Source organism: Corvus moneduloides, chromosome 2 (genome assembly GCF_009650955.1).
Source record: "Corvus moneduloides isolate bCorMon1 chromosome 2, bCorMon1.pri, whole genome shotgun sequence".
Lineage (NCBI taxonomy): Eukaryota > Metazoa > Chordata > Aves > Passeriformes > Corvidae > Corvus > Corvus moneduloides.
In genome coordinates, this window is record NC_045477.1 from 97,675,071 (window position 1) to 97,690,630 (window position 15,560).

Sequence of the window (15,560 nt, forward strand, 5' to 3'; positions counted from 1 at the left end):
ACTTCCATGCAGGAATGGAATTTCAGCAGAAGATCCAGTTGGCCAAGTAGGATGTTACTGCATGGACAAAAAGGCAAAATGGGAGCATTTAAGTGATGACAATGTGGGCAAGGCAGCAAACAGAATAAAGCAGAGGAACAAATCAGAGACAAAACTCGGTTCTAACTAGGATTACTGAGGGGTGTTCAGGGGGACAAAAACGATATTTACAGGTATCTTTGCTTCAAAGGAAAAATGCAAGTCTGCTGATGGAGTGGTAAGACAACCTAGTGGAAAGTTTCAAAGAAAATGCTGAATTACTCAATACTCTGAATACTAGTCTTCACAAGCAAAACCTGCTCCTTGCATTTAACAGCAAAGCTTGGGAAGGAAAGGAGCAAGCAACAGTGTGGGTTGAGTTGTTCATAAGGAGGAAAAGCAGTGGATGTATTTTGAATTTGGCAAGGCATTTGACCTTGGACAATAAGGAAGCAGGGGCTGGCTAAATGCACTACTACACAGTTGAAAACTGGTGGAACCTATGAACTCAAAAGTCCTTGATGGGTGATTGGCTGCTGGTAATAAGTGAACCACACTAGGAAGAGCAACAGCAACTTGGCTGGAAATTGTGGAATATCCCTGTCAGGTAGCTGGAGGGTGACAGAATATCATGAGCAAACTACCAAGTGGTATAAAAATAGAGAATAGCTGAATTAATGAATGACAGAGTTTCAATCCAGAGGGACCTCTGCTGATTTGAGAAGCAGGCTAATAGATATCTTATGGAATTAAATACGGAGAAGTGCAAAGATTTACACCTACAGAGGAGTAGTGACTGGCTGTGCAATGGTCCTGCTGAAAAGGAAGTTGCAGTGGGGTTATGTGGACTCCAGGCTGAATACAAGCCTGTATTGTGCTCTCTCTATACATAAGGGAAACTGCACAGGAATGGGGAGGAACATGGCCACTGAAGAAAGGTTACTATTCCCATCTACTCAGCTATGGTGAGGTTGAACCTGGAAGACTGTGCTCAGTTTTGGACCCCTCAGTTCATGAGTGATGTGAAAAAAATAGGAAATGATCAGTGGCAGGCAACTAAGGTGTTTAAAGCTCTTCTGCAAGGAAGGGTGGAAGTGCTTAGTCTGGTGAAGGGAAGGTTGAGAAACAACCTAGCAGCTGCCCACAAATGTCTGAAGAACTACAAAGATGAAGAACTGGAACAAACCTCTCTTGAACAACAAGAAATATTCTGCTTAGGTATTGTGAGAAATCTTTTCACCATGAAGACAGAAAAACATTGGAATAGGTTGCCCAGGAAAGTTATGGAATCTGCATCTTCAGAGATACTGAAAACCTGAAAATGACTAGACAGAGCCTTCAGCAAATTGATTTTAATTAGCCCTGCACAGAGCAGGGAGCTGAACTAGATCATGTCCAATCTAGACTTTTCTGTATGAGCTCACCCAATAGTACATGACAGGGTATCCATGTGGGAAGTTGATCACACAAATATGCTGCTGTGTGAAAAATTTTGAATGGAGACCACAGCCAGCCACAGGACATAAGTCAGTAGGAAGCCAGGCTAAGATAATGAGATCAACTGGGAATGGAAAAAAGAATTTAAAATAAACAAATGACTGGCCAAAAGATTCATTATTCTCAGTAATCATTTCACTATTTTAAAACTACTCACTGTGTGACCATGTCTATCGAACACTAGATGAAATTCAGAAAACCTTCAGCATTTTGATCTTTTACTTTGATATGTAATAGGCTCAAGCCATCATTATATTTTCTGTGCCCTAAAAAAACCTGTGCAGTTAAGGGATAGGAATCTGGATCAGGAACTTCCAATCATGCTGTTTACCAACTTTCTTGTTGCAGTTAAATTTTACAGTATTCTCGTGCCATATGTAGCACCTCTCAGAGAACCTACTGTCAGTCTACGTTTCTGCATACTGAACAGATTTGTCCATATTTGCAATAAAAGTTGCCAGATGAAATAAAGAAGTTGAAACAACCTTCCCCTGTCTGCTTGTTAGGCTAGATGGAAAGCATTGGTCTGCAACCAAATCCCTTATCCCCCTTTCTTATTGACTCAGAAAGTGAGGTCATAGCACAGGGACAAGATCCATAAAGCTGCTACTTTGGCACAGAGGAAGGTAAGTGAAGCAATATGGAAAGGTGTGAGTTACAAAAACTCACAATGTCTTTCTAGCATTGAGTATATCAAGATACTACTCATGCCTTCAGGCAATGAATCATTCTTTTGTAAGTCTGTTTGTTAACATCTAGTTTATTAGCAAGTATTTTTCTATGTTCTGCTCCCAGCCTATCCAAGACTTCCCCTCCTCCTCCTGTGACTGTATTTGTTGACCTTCTGTGTTCCAGTTCAGCATTCTGCTCACCTATCTTCCTTCCTGTTGTTTTGTATTTCTCATTCTGTTATTCCTTTTAACTTAGTCTCTCTCAACCCAGATTAACAATTATATTTAATGTACTCTGTATCAAATGTTAAAATAAAGAAAATCACCCAGGAAATACATTTTATTGTATGGGTAAACTAAGATAACATTTGCAATCTGCAATGACTTTTACAGTGCCTCCCTTTCTTCTTACCTTTTTTTCTGTAGTTGGTTTTCTAACTGTATGTTTTTGCAACACCAACCATGATGTCCTATCAACAGCGGAACACCATACACACAAAGCAGTATGGCAAATTAATAACAATTTATAGGAAATAAATCTTTAACATCTTAGTTTTGCTTACCAGAAATGACCAAGGGAGGCACTTATGAAGTACATCTCAGTGATCAGAAGTACACTTTTCCATTATTCTAGTAATATCACACTACAGTAAGCAAACTGTTTCACATTAATTTCTAAGCACTGAGAAACATCTTGGGGGGAACTGTGTTTGGAAGCAAGCTTAATAGTACGTTAATTTTAGTCTGACAGGCATCATTCTATGTGAAAGATATTGACTTTGTTCACTTTTTACTAGTTTTGCGATAATAGTGATTAGTTCATTTGTGGGGGGAAAGAAAAAGTCAAAATTTTTGCTTCAGCACCCATTTTAAAAATCTGGAACCTGATTTGTATCATTACATATCACTTATGGCATTAGTGTTACTGTCAACTCTTTTATGTTCTTTACTGCTTTCTACTTTTCCCTGTTCCATAATAACATTTTGTTGCCATAGCAAACCTTTCAAACCTTCAAATTCTTCATTGACTTTTTCCAGACATAAGCATATTTTAAAATTGGGAAATAACCATCAATACCATGTGCATTCATGTATGTATGAACTCACATAAGTGTCTCTGACTACTCCTGAACACTTGACATTTTCAAGCCTTTAAATCTAAAATTGCAGCTCAATATTGCTTAAGTTTTATACACAAACACAGGCATGCATCCTTCAATAACGATAAATTTTCCAACACGGACACTCAAGACTCAGAATGTCTCCTCAAGCAACACGTCATCTTCAAGTGTTAACATGTGTATCTAGATGTAGACTTAAACATTTGAAATTAGAGAATTAGGCATTAATCTGGCTTTAAAGCCTTAGGACTAGATTGAATGTGTGCAATGGAAGACGACTAGAATTTCGGAAAGGAAATGACTCAGAATATTTGCAATACAAATTGTTTACAAAATTGGCACAGGTATGATAACTTTAATTTTCAAGACCATAAATATATGTTGATGAAGAATTTTGGACATCTAACAGAGAGCATAATGGTACCAGAAAAAGATAGACTGCAGTACAGAGTTCTGTCTAGTGGAAATTCATTCTGTCCTTAGAAAAAACACTTTTAAACAAGAAGTTCATTTCCCTGACAGATGTCACAAAGGAGGTTTTTAATGATATCTGAACACTGCATTGCCAGCAAATGTGTATGTTGCATATAGGCAACAAAATTGTGTAGAGTTTATTTTGTCTCTCACTTTGAGGGCATTTTCTAAAGCCATTAAAGCAGAGTATAGCATAAACTGTAAAAAAATTTCTGTAGCAGAGAGTCAGCAACAAAATGTAGGTTACAGAAAAGCATACAACAGAATAACAAAATGCAAGGAAGCAAAAAGCTTTTTTAAAGTTCATGGTTCTTTACCACACCTCCTATACCTCCATATAGTTTGTATAAAGTTCCTTTTGTTTTAAGTACTTATAGAGTAGCTATAAAGAACATTTCTAACTATAGGCTGAAGTGATATTTTACTGCTCTTTAACAGTTTAATCAAAGAACAGTGAAAGATGAAATGGATATCATGACAAATCCACAATAGTCTTACCATGTGAGTGCTGGTTGTCATTAGCTGAGGATAGGAAGAGAAGCAAGTAGCAAAAAGAAAAAAAGCACACAAATAAAATAGACCAAAATATCAATGGATAAAATAAATAAAATGCAAAAGTTCATAAAATTTGCATTCATGTGACTGCAAAGCAAGTAGAGATAGATTATTTTAAGCTACTATATGTCAAAAATAATTAAACTATTAAAAAGCTTGTTATATTTAAGATCTTTTATGATCATTCATAACTACTCTACCAATAGTCTTTTGATATGGTAAACAGATATTCATCAGATGCATGTTAAGTATGAAACTGGAAAGTTACTGTATAAATTCAGAAGTAATACCTGAAATTTATGTTCTATATTTCTCCTCATTAGTATCCAATCCTGTATCTGTGCTTACTGATACACAGTATGTTCCATTGCATAGTCCAGATTTTGCTAAACAGATAACCCATCTATCTCACTGTAACTCATAAAACAGTTATTGTCTTGCATGAAATATCAAAGAAAACAATTAAAACTATGTTCATTTCACAACTGGCATTAAAAAAAATTACCATTGACTGATGAAATCCAACACTAACCTGTCCATTGCTGGTCACAACTGTGTTGTCTAACAATAAATAGGCACCAAAGAAAAATACCACAGCATCAAACACTCCTAGGAATGTCCAATAAATAAATGCACGCCAGCGCAGCAAAGCATTCTTGGCAACATCTCTGTGTGAAACAAGAAACACGTATTCATTATCAGCAGGTTTGAAAATTCCAGATAAATGAGATCATTCATATTGTTTCTTGAAAAGCACCACATTTCCACATTACAACTGTCTATCGCTTCAAATCTAACTCCTTCCTCAAAACATCCTCTATATTTATTTTTACTTAACTCTTAGTAAATCCTTTGAACTGCTCCCTGTACTTCTGCTTATTTCAATAATAGCAAACTCCCTGTGCTGTACCCATTTACTTTTCAAACTTTTTACAGAAGGTATCTCTTTTCCAGTGCTTGCTGCACATGTCATGATCCACTGCAGATATTAAATGGAAACACTAGAGGTCCCTGGAGACTTTGCTTTATTTCCTCTAGGCTACTTATATACAGACTATTGCAACAAAATAAAACATTTATTTTATGTGGAATGTGAAACAAGGGATTTGCAGTTGACTTGAAGGTTCAGGTCAAATAGGATTTCTTGAATGTTTTCCCACAAAAAATACAGGGATTTGTCAACAACAGAACTCTTCATCAGCATGCATTTTCTTACTACAAAAAATTTAAATTTTACAACTTTAGTTCTTGTCCACAGAATGGGTATGTATCAGCTTGGCATACAGTATAAAACACATCAGAGTAAATCAGGACACAGTTAAATGAAAACCCTGAGTTACAGAAACATTTACTACCAACCAATACTTCCACCATATGAACTTTAAAGACTGTCCGATTACCATATAAAGTAATTTCTCCCCACAGATTAACAATATAGAGTGCAAACCCGTACACAGCCAACAATAGCCTCATGTGGCCCAGAACAACCACTATGGCCCAAAACAGCTTAGCAACAGGCTCTGTTAGGTATCAAAACCCACAAGTTTCTGACAAATAAGCTTTGCTAGCTTTCAAAAACCAAAAAAGATCTTCTGAATTAACATTTCTAAACTAAAAACATTTAAAATATCAAAGAGAAAATAAAAACATTACTGTTGAGTTTCAACAGTAATCGCTTGTATTCCTCTTCAATTTCAGTGGTAAAAACATATCACTACATTGATTAACATTTGGGTGGCTAATATTACTTCTTTCAAAGAATGTTTTTCCTGTGATAATCTACTGTTAGCCCTACCTGAAATGTACTGGCTTTGTAGCTACGAGGATCTAAACTGGGCACTGTTCCTAATTTAGATGGCCAAATGCAGTTAATTGACAACAACTGTACGTCGAGTGGCTAAGAACCTAAACAAGTCAATTCCAACGCCCAGAAGTGAGTCAACAATATGCGGAGGACAATGCTGGACACCACACAGAATACATCCTCTGATACAACAATCTAACACTCAGTCATCTTTTCTCTCAGAATAAAACATGTATATAGAAAAACCAGCATGTTTTCTTTCTTAAAAATACTTCTGTTCCCCATGTTTCCTCCCCATTATTTCCTCCATAGCTGGAGGAAATAAAGAGTACTAAAATAAATCCTAATTTGATTTTGTTGAACAGTGATTTCTATTTAGCTCTCATTCCCTTTGTAGAACACATGGTGTGATTTGTAAATGTGCATGTAAAAATACATGTTTATCTATTGCACTTTGTAGACCATGCACGTGGTCTTCAACCCTTCTGTTGCAGTGTATCTGATGTTCTACTGTAAACTTGTGGCACAGAAATCCTGAGGATTTCCATTGTAACGGACACAGATCCCACAACTGAACAGTCAAACTTTGGGGCACAGTGTTTTAATTTTACCTGTACAGGGAAGGCTCTCTCTTGAGTATGTCTGCACTGACATGTTGTTCCATTAGACTGTACAAGAGGATAGGAAGGGAGGTGAAGCTGATATTGTACAGTGTTAGATACGCAGTATCATATAAAGTCTGTAGGTGGAAAAGAATTAAATCAACTACTTTTAATTTAAAATTAAATCTTACTTTAAAATTAAATCCTCTGCATGAGACTTGATTTAAAATGAATATGTGAACTTCTGCAGGAAAACAAAGTTCTATTCCTTCAGAATGGAGGCAAATACCCCTCTACAGCTGCTAACTGATATAGGACACAACCCTCCACCTGTATCCCATTCACCTGGAGGCAAAAGATCAACTAAAAGATCCATTTCCTGGACCAGTCTGGTCCACATACTGGCTCCCCCTATTGTTTCAACTGTACGACCAACTCCAAAGTACCCAAACTGAACAGCAGATTCCTGTAGAGGCAGAAATTCCTCTCACATACATCCACATAGCCCCATCCCCTTTTATCTCCTCTATGTCTTTAAAACATGGAGATATTCAGAGAAGAAGTGAGAGCACTCCAGAGGTTTTTCAGCTGTGTGTGACTGCAGTGAGCTACAGCTCACATCCCAATGTGTCTTCGATTCTTCTTCTAACCGAAATGCTTTCTCACGTACGTATCATCAGTGTACCCTCACACCTACCATGTCACCCCACAAAAAGAGCTGTTTACTTCCTCAAACCTATTTGGTGATCATTTATGTTGGAAAAAAATTCTACCAAAACCCCCTTTTTGATTCAAAATTACATTTATCACTTAAAAGGATAAAAATTAAGCTAAATTTTCATCAACACATGCTTTCATATCTAAATCCTAATAATGCTCAATAAAAACTTACAAAGTTTTCAGTGGTCATTTGAAATGGAAACCAAAACAGATAAAAATAGTTTTGTCATTTTGACTCTTCCTGGGGCTTTCTTTCAACAAATTCAAAGCAACAGTACTATTTTCTCTGAATTAATTCATTAATTCATTGAATTCTCACTGAATTTAATACTGAAAACATAAACCCTATTTGTCTAAATTCGGTCATTCATTCCTTTGTTTTTTTGCTCCCTCATTCTGAAGAAAGAAGAGGTAGATCTTTTCTGCACAAATTAGATGAGAACAAGGGAGAACAGAAAATAAACAAAAAATTTAGGAAGGCGAATACCAGATCCTATCCCGAATGACAGCACTTTTCTGGTGAGCAACAATTCTCTTTTCTTCTATTTTTCAGTTTTTATATTTTCTTTTCAACTAATGGAACGCTGCTATTCATCTGAAATTTGTAATTCATACCAGTCCATGCCAGAGAAGACTAGTTTATTCTCTCATTTTCATTCTGCATTCTAAACTTGAACAACTGGTTCAATTATTCATCTTTCAGGATTTCTTCTATTCATGTCCAGTAGGCTTAAATCTAATTGACTTACATTTTCCACAGACATTTTACTTTGCATTGCCATTTCCAAATTTTGTATTTCTCTATTCCTTGACTTTAACATTGCTTTTGTGATAATTCATAAAACGGACTTGTGTAACTTTACTGCATTTGCCACTGAAAACCGTATGAACCAAAAACGATGTTCTTCTTTGTATAAACTAACACAAAATTCTCAGGAGGATCCCTTTTTTTTTAATAAAGAAAGCAAAAGACATAACATGACATTGATGGAAAAGGATCAACCAACCTGCTGTGAAAACCCACAGAAGAATTGATATAAAAACTGAGGAAAAATGAAGCAGACATTCTGAAAAACAAAGTGAATGCCGTCAAGTGAAATGCAAGCGCTTATTTATATACAATGCTATAGATATGTATATCATAGTTTTATAACACTAGCAATAGTGAGCATTGCAGGAATAGTGTATGTATTAAACACCAATAGTCAAATCTTGCAGTAATGCTGCTAGAAAAAAACATTTACAATATTTTCAAAACAATCTTATAAGGCTACAGTTTGAAAATTCAAGGCCAGTGAAATTTGGGATCCAGGAATACAGTTCAGTTAAAGCAAAGAATATAAGGGACAATCCGCAGGAGGAGACAAATCATGATAAGCAAGCATGGATACTCTGGTTAGTATGGTTTCCAGCAAAGCAACTTTAAGATGTTTCTAGCTGTAACCCCAAATGTCATCCTCTCCCAATTATACATATAGTCAAACACTAGAACCCTGAATTACCCTGTGACAGTTCCTTTCTATAATCTTCCACTGCTTACCAAAAGAACTTGGATGCCAACATTTAGAAATAACAAAGCTGTCTAAATAGGGGGATGCTCACCATGAACTTTCTCCACCTACACTATCCTAATGAACTTAGCATAACTTAATTTGCAGTAATTTTTAAGTTTTCAAATACTATTTCCAATGTGATTTAAAAGTTCACTATAGAGACAGCCTGGAAGGTACTGGAAATAAGCAGACCAGTCTGAGATGGAATTTGTAGGATATGAAAAAATAAGATAAAAATTTTGGTTTTAAATGTAACATCTCTTACAGAATGTATCTATTTAAAACTATTTCACTTCATGCTCAGAATAAAAACAACAATTCCATTTCAGCACTGGATCTGGTACTCAAGAAAATCTCCTTATGGAATTATTGCTGTTTTGTAACATTAGCTGCAAAAACTGTAAATAGTTAGACATTACCATTTAAGTGAGGTTTATGTAACTAGAATAAGAATTCCCCTACCTTATAAAAGAAGTATTGCACAAGTTCAGATATCCTAATGTAATAAAAATGCCCATGAACAAGCAACATTTTTTTCAAATGTTTAAATTTAGGTATTGCATAGTCACTGTTTCTTGCTGCTTGACGACCTTCTTTGCCAATGATTCCTTAAAAAAATAAAAAGAGGTGAAGCTATTTAATAACTAAAGAACTATTAAAAAGATACCATTAATTGCAAAATTATATAATAACGCTATGATACTGATCTACTGGGTGATCACAACTGTATCTCATACATTATTCCTAGGATAAATGCACTAAAAGTTGTCTATAACATATATAACCTGATTCTTTGAGACTGCCTGTTTGTAAGAAATAAATGGATTTTATCATTTCACTTGAAATAATATGCTAAGGTGCAGGCTTACCTATACCAACATGTGCTTCTAGAATCATACTGACATCATTTGCTCCATCACCAATTGCCAATGTGATAGGATGTTCATCTGATAACTTAATCAGCTTTACAATCTGGAAAAAAAATAGTATTAGAAACTCTCCTCTGTAATGGTTTGCTTATTTTGCGTAAGTGTAACATTAAATAAAAATTACCAAGACAGTTTTATAAGAAATCCTCTGAAAGGACACAAACCCAACATCACCCAATGCAACAAATATGCATAAAGATCACAGTTTCTTCATATTACAAAGTGCTTGTTCCAAACATTTTTAAAATACTTCCAAACTACTTTGAGAGAGATGGGACAGGAGGTAGAAAGAGCCAAATAATGGAAGATGTTGCTGAGATTGCTTAATGCTGTGCCAGTGCAGCAATAAATTAAGAGGGTTCCAGAGTGCACCATTTCAAAGAAATCCTGAAAAGAAAGACTAAAATTTCTGCTTTCTCATCTGTATTGAACTTTTTTCCTACATTTAAGAAAATATATTGGACTCTGCATATATGTAAAAACTATCGACATATAAACTGTCCAGAAATTTGACTTCAAATCTCTCCATTACAAATGATCACCTCTGTAAATTTGGTAACCTAAATTTTTTTGCAACTAAAATCTTCTACAAACTTCCAGACAGTTATAGTGCTGGCTAAATACATTTGTTAATGTGAATATGGGCTATAAATGCTGTACCTGTGTACTGAGAAAAAGACATGACCAACTGAAAAAAAATGAAATGCAAATTCCAATACTTCTTTCCTTTAAAAGTTCTTCAGCTATCTTGAGATGTTTCAGTAATGGAAGGATATGTTTTTACTTGATACAAATTACAAATGCAACAGTCAGGTATACTTAAACGTGGTAACACCCACATTTTTTTGTCTGGATTCTTCTTGGCTTTCCACTTATGTTAAAACCAGAGAAAAAATATCCCTCTGCAGTACTAAGTAACACAGGTTCTTGTAGTGTCAAAAGGGTAGACTATTCAAAGCTTGTTAGGTTAAAAAGAGAGCAGTTAGTTCATTTATTAAATATGTTCGTATTAGTATATACCAACTATGATTTATGTACATACTGTTCAAATTTTAAATTCAGGTGCACGGCTGGGTGCTGTTTTAGCATACCATTATGTAAATTGTTTGCCAGCAGAAATTCTCCCCTCTCCTTTTTTTTTTTACTTTTTCCATTTTAGAAGATACAAAAATAAATGGTAGCATCTTAAATTGTCATAGTAAGCCATACAGAGTATTAACCTTCAATATTTATATATGTGCATGACTAACAAGCAATTATGAAATTAAACACAAACCTGTGCTTTTTGCAGAGGTGCCATTCGACAGCATAACACTGCACTGCAGTTCCTGCAAATTTCAAGAAAGAGCTCTCTGTAGCTACAAGAGTTCCCATCTGGTCTTGTTTTCATTATCAAGGATAGTGCTGCTCCATCAATAATTAAACCATAATCTTGCATATCAGTTGAAAGTCTGTTCAGGAATAAAATATAAACTGTCACTGTAAAATTCTCAAAAGTACTTAAAATCTGGCAATAAGAATTATGGGAAAATTAATTAATGAAAAAACAATGAGCATAGAATACCACAAAACTAATACATTACTAAAGGAAATTTTTTGTATAAGACTGATATTTGCAACATTTTAAAACTCTGGACTATGCTGAAAATATTCAGTGCTTCACCAGTTTGAATACATAAATCTGATACCTCAGTGACTTCACCAGTGAGTATGAGTGTATAATTAATGACTTTTCAGTTTGGTTTGAAAAAGTTCCAAGAACTGCAGTGAGGTAAACCAAGTTGCAGGAATAAAGTTAATTTTGTGGCACATTCCATAACACAGAGCAAAAAAAAAACAGAAAGGCCTTTGGCACTCTGATAAGGAAATAATTTTCTTTCCAAGAGTTTACATTTACAGGAATAAATCATGCCTTGAAGGAAATGCCTAAAGGAAACTTGTTGGCCTGGATAGATAAGGCCACTGTCTACATCTAGAGTATGGATATTTTGCCTTTAGTGCAGTGGCTAAGTCAAATACAGGCTTACTTTTATTTATAATATTAAAATACAATAATTATATATGTTTCCTATAATATTACAATATATTCTTATACATAAAAATCTGTAAGCAGTATGCTTGTAGTAATTTGAGCATTGCTAGAAGTGTAATCACGGTCACAGGAAGTAGTTTATTCACTACATTATATACCCTGAACAATGGGGGAAGATAAGACAGTCTGGACTGCAAGAGCCATTTTCTGCAGCATCCAGACAAGTTATTTCAGAGCACCCTTGCATCTGCCTGCATTACACAACAGCCTCAGGCTCCAGGTCAACAGTAAATGTTGTATAAATGTACACCGAGGTTTATTTTTACTCTCTTTTCAGTGTTCCAAGGTTATACACTACTGTGCATGGGGTTTCAACAAACATGGTTTCACCAGGACCAGTGTTTGTGAGAAAAACACCATATTTATTAATAGGCATCTCCATCCTTTCTACTAGAACAGAAGCTATTTTTGGCAAGTAAGATAAAATACTGTAAACTACATTTAATAAGTTTACAGATATTTTCAGCACTTTGCTACCCATTGGCACAAATGGGATAATGCCATTGATGTACAATGATATCAAATAAAAAGGTATCATTATGAAGTTCAAGCAATATACTGAATATTTGGTGTATTACAGTGAAATATTTTTAGCCTGAATTTGAACACACAGGCAGAATCCTGCTATTACTATCTTAGTACGATCTCCAGCTCTTGGGATTAATGTAAAAAAAAAAACAAACAAACCAAATCTAAAGAGTTTTAACATGCAGAAAATTGGTATTGCACAAAAAGTTAAACAAATATGTTTGATCACACCTTGTAAGGCCTGTGGTATTTAAACAAAATGTGGTATGGATGACATGGAGGAAAATGATTTATTTAACTGAATATACAAATGTTCTTGATTAGATGAATGGGGTATAAAGCATAAGGAGAACTCAGAAAAATTATCTGGTCCAGAGATTTAAGCTGTAAGACTAAGAATTATAGCAAATCTCTGCTAAAATGGTATCACAAATGCTTGCTAGCTTGTTGCTAGCAGTTTTATGGTGGAAAGACAAATACAGTGTCAGTTGTGATTTTTCCTTTAATAGTTAAAACAGTACCAGAAACGAGATGAAGAACCATGACTGAAAACCTAAGTTTACCTAAACAAGCTTATACTTAATTGCCATACAATAATTTACACATTAGCAACAGAAACTGAAACATACTGCTGCTTTCTTAAGGTAATTGGTCACCATTTCATTGTTTGCAAAATGCCCAGAAGCCCATTTTTAGCCTGAAAATCCAACTTTTTTCTTACCCTGAGAAGGTATCCCTGGTTAAGTTGCCATTGGGTTTTACAACAATTTTGTTTAGGTCAAAAAGCACATCGAGTATATTCTGCTCCTCAATTTTCTTTGTGGTTAGCTCAAGTATTTGTGTATTTCTTCGGAAGAGTTTGCAAGCGTAGCAAGTAGCTGCAGCCGTCTCCATTTTGTCTCCTGTCAGAACCCAAACTTTAATTCCTGCCTTCTGGAGTGCTTCAATAGTGTCAGCAGCTTTTTCTTGTAGTCTGTAAAGTCAATTGACAAAATACACTGACGGCTATTGCTTGGATATGAGAAATTCAGAGGTCTTTATTGAAAGATTTTCATAAACAAAAAAAGAATTTCAATGGAAGTTATCAGATCTAAGAATTTTCCCCAAAGTGTGACTCCACAAATGTTTAGGGGACTAGTATATGTTTTTGAATCTTTTCAAGATGTAAAGATTCTTCCTTCATTTCCTTAATACCCATTTTGTAGTCCTTTCCTCCAAAACTTTTGCCTGTAACTTGATCAATAAACTATTACATGCATGTAAAATGGTTCAAATACACTGATTTTTGTTCACTTAACTAGTGTAATTGCTTATTAGGTTATAAAGTTACCATGTGTAACTTTAGTGAGCTAAGGGTGTGGAATTGCTTCAAATACGGGGTTTCCCAAATAAACCTCTAATGCCGAAAAAGAGTCTTCAATTACTTTGTCATCACCATTGAACATAAGAAACTAAGAAATGTACTAACCGATCTTCAACAGCTGTAGCACCAAGTAATATAAAATCTCTTTCTATCTTCTCATATGCCTCTGCCAATTTCTTTTCCCGGTCCTGAAGGGCCAACTTTGCATTCTGAAGCAGCTTCTGTACATTGCTATATTCTTCTGCTGTGAGCTTTTTATATGCAACACACAATGTTCGCAGTCCCTCCTAAAGAATGCAATGAAAAGAAACAAAATGCATCTTACAAACTCCTCTTAGACTTCTTGCTGGTGTTTATGCTGGATGATTTGAAAAAGGAACATCATGAAGTGAATAAGTATAGACTGTTACAGTATAATACAGACTAGGATATAGTTGAGCTTGATTCTGTGCTGCTCTGGAAGCAGTTACAACCTGATGGACCAACCTCAATCTTCCAGAAGATAAACAGCTCAGTGATCCAACTGGATATATGAGATTACAAGAGAAGGCAAAGCCAAGGTAAACTTTTCCCTCCCTATGTGTATAATTAGGCAGGATGAGTCAGAATAAATAATAGTAATATAAATAGTAGCTCTGCAGAGTCTGATTTTGATGCTGTGTTGCAGCAGATATACGGACAGGGACCAAACATCACAAAGAGAAATGAAAATCCAACTGCACCATTTCAGTCAAGTGTTAATTAGAATTTAGCTGCAGGTGTTTCAGGCTGCATCAAACTTCTGGACTGTATGATGAACAAGAAACGGAGTATATAGATTGTGTAAGGTGGGGAAAAGCTGTTATAACACAGAAAAGTTTTGCTACCTCAGTTATATTCTGCTTCTCACCACACCGTTTAACTGGCACTTCAGCTTCCTTAACTTTAATCCAGTAGGTCTTTACATAGTTTCTTATTACCAAACCAAGAAGAAGAATTATTAAAATAGCTCCCTGCCTCTTGTTATTGATAAAAGCAGGTGCCACGTATTTTCTTTGCGAGGCTTCTGTATGTAGGAGCCAGCCCTATTTCCAATTATCCAGGATGAAAAAATAGCTGTTGATCTGGATTTCTTTCTTGATACATATTGAATGAATGTGATACGTAAATACTTTTTCAATTTCATTAGCCTCTTTTACTTGTAATTATCAGACAGCTGTCCCATATAATAAAGCTTAGTAAAGCACTTCGAGAGTTTTTTGCTTCAAAACAAAAGCAGGTGACACTGTAGGGGTTTTTTTGTCCACATACCTGTAATAATACTTTGGTTTCAGTTTGAGTACTGGATGCCAGCAAATTATATGCCATTTGTAAGACTGGCAGCTGTCCTGCATTGCAATGAGTTCTGTGTATTTTTTGACACAACAAAATTCAGTTTTACAACTCCAAATACTACTTTTAGGTAAAACGAAGTCCTGAATTTCTTTTAAAGGTGATCAGCCAGTTCATAGCTGATTTTTAGCAAGGAAAAATGTAAGATATGGATGATCTGTCTCCCCAAAGCTTGTAAAGCAATCAAAGGCAGCAGGTAACAGTTGCTAAGGCTGAGGACTAAAACTAGCAATGAGATTTACAGTTTTTCACTTTTCTTCTA

General features: G+C 35.3%; 1 protein-coding gene across 11 annotated transcripts in view; it reads right to left on the reverse strand.

The window, feature by feature from the left end:
* ATP11A (ATPase phospholipid transporting 11A) overlaps positions 1-15,560 on the reverse strand; it is a 121,385-nt gene that overhangs the window by 13,962 nt on the left and 91,863 nt on the right. For 9 of the 11 annotated variants that reach the window (XR_004238427.1, XM_032100531.1, XM_032100534.1 and 6 more), the window contains 9 exons: positions 14,033-14,214; positions 13,286-13,537; positions 11,221-11,395; positions 9,885-9,987; positions 9,478-9,623; positions 8,470-8,529; positions 6,752-6,879; positions 4,869-5,004; positions 4,280-4,303 (listed from right to left, as the gene is read on the reverse strand). Coding sequence is in view for 10 of the 11 variants with exons in the window: in XM_032100531.1 (XP_031956422.1) it covers positions 4,280-4,303; positions 4,869-5,004; positions 6,752-6,879; positions 8,470-8,529; positions 9,478-9,623; positions 9,885-9,987; positions 11,221-11,395; positions 13,286-13,537; positions 14,033-14,214 (1,206 nt within the window). In the remaining variant the exon portion in view is untranslated. The remainder of the gene's footprint in view (positions 1-4,279; positions 4,304-4,868; positions 5,005-6,751; positions 6,880-8,469; positions 8,530-9,477; positions 9,624-9,884; positions 9,988-11,220; positions 11,396-13,285; positions 13,538-14,032; positions 14,215-15,560) is intronic. The other 2 variants (XM_032100530.1, XM_032100538.1) reach the window with 1 other exon arrangement.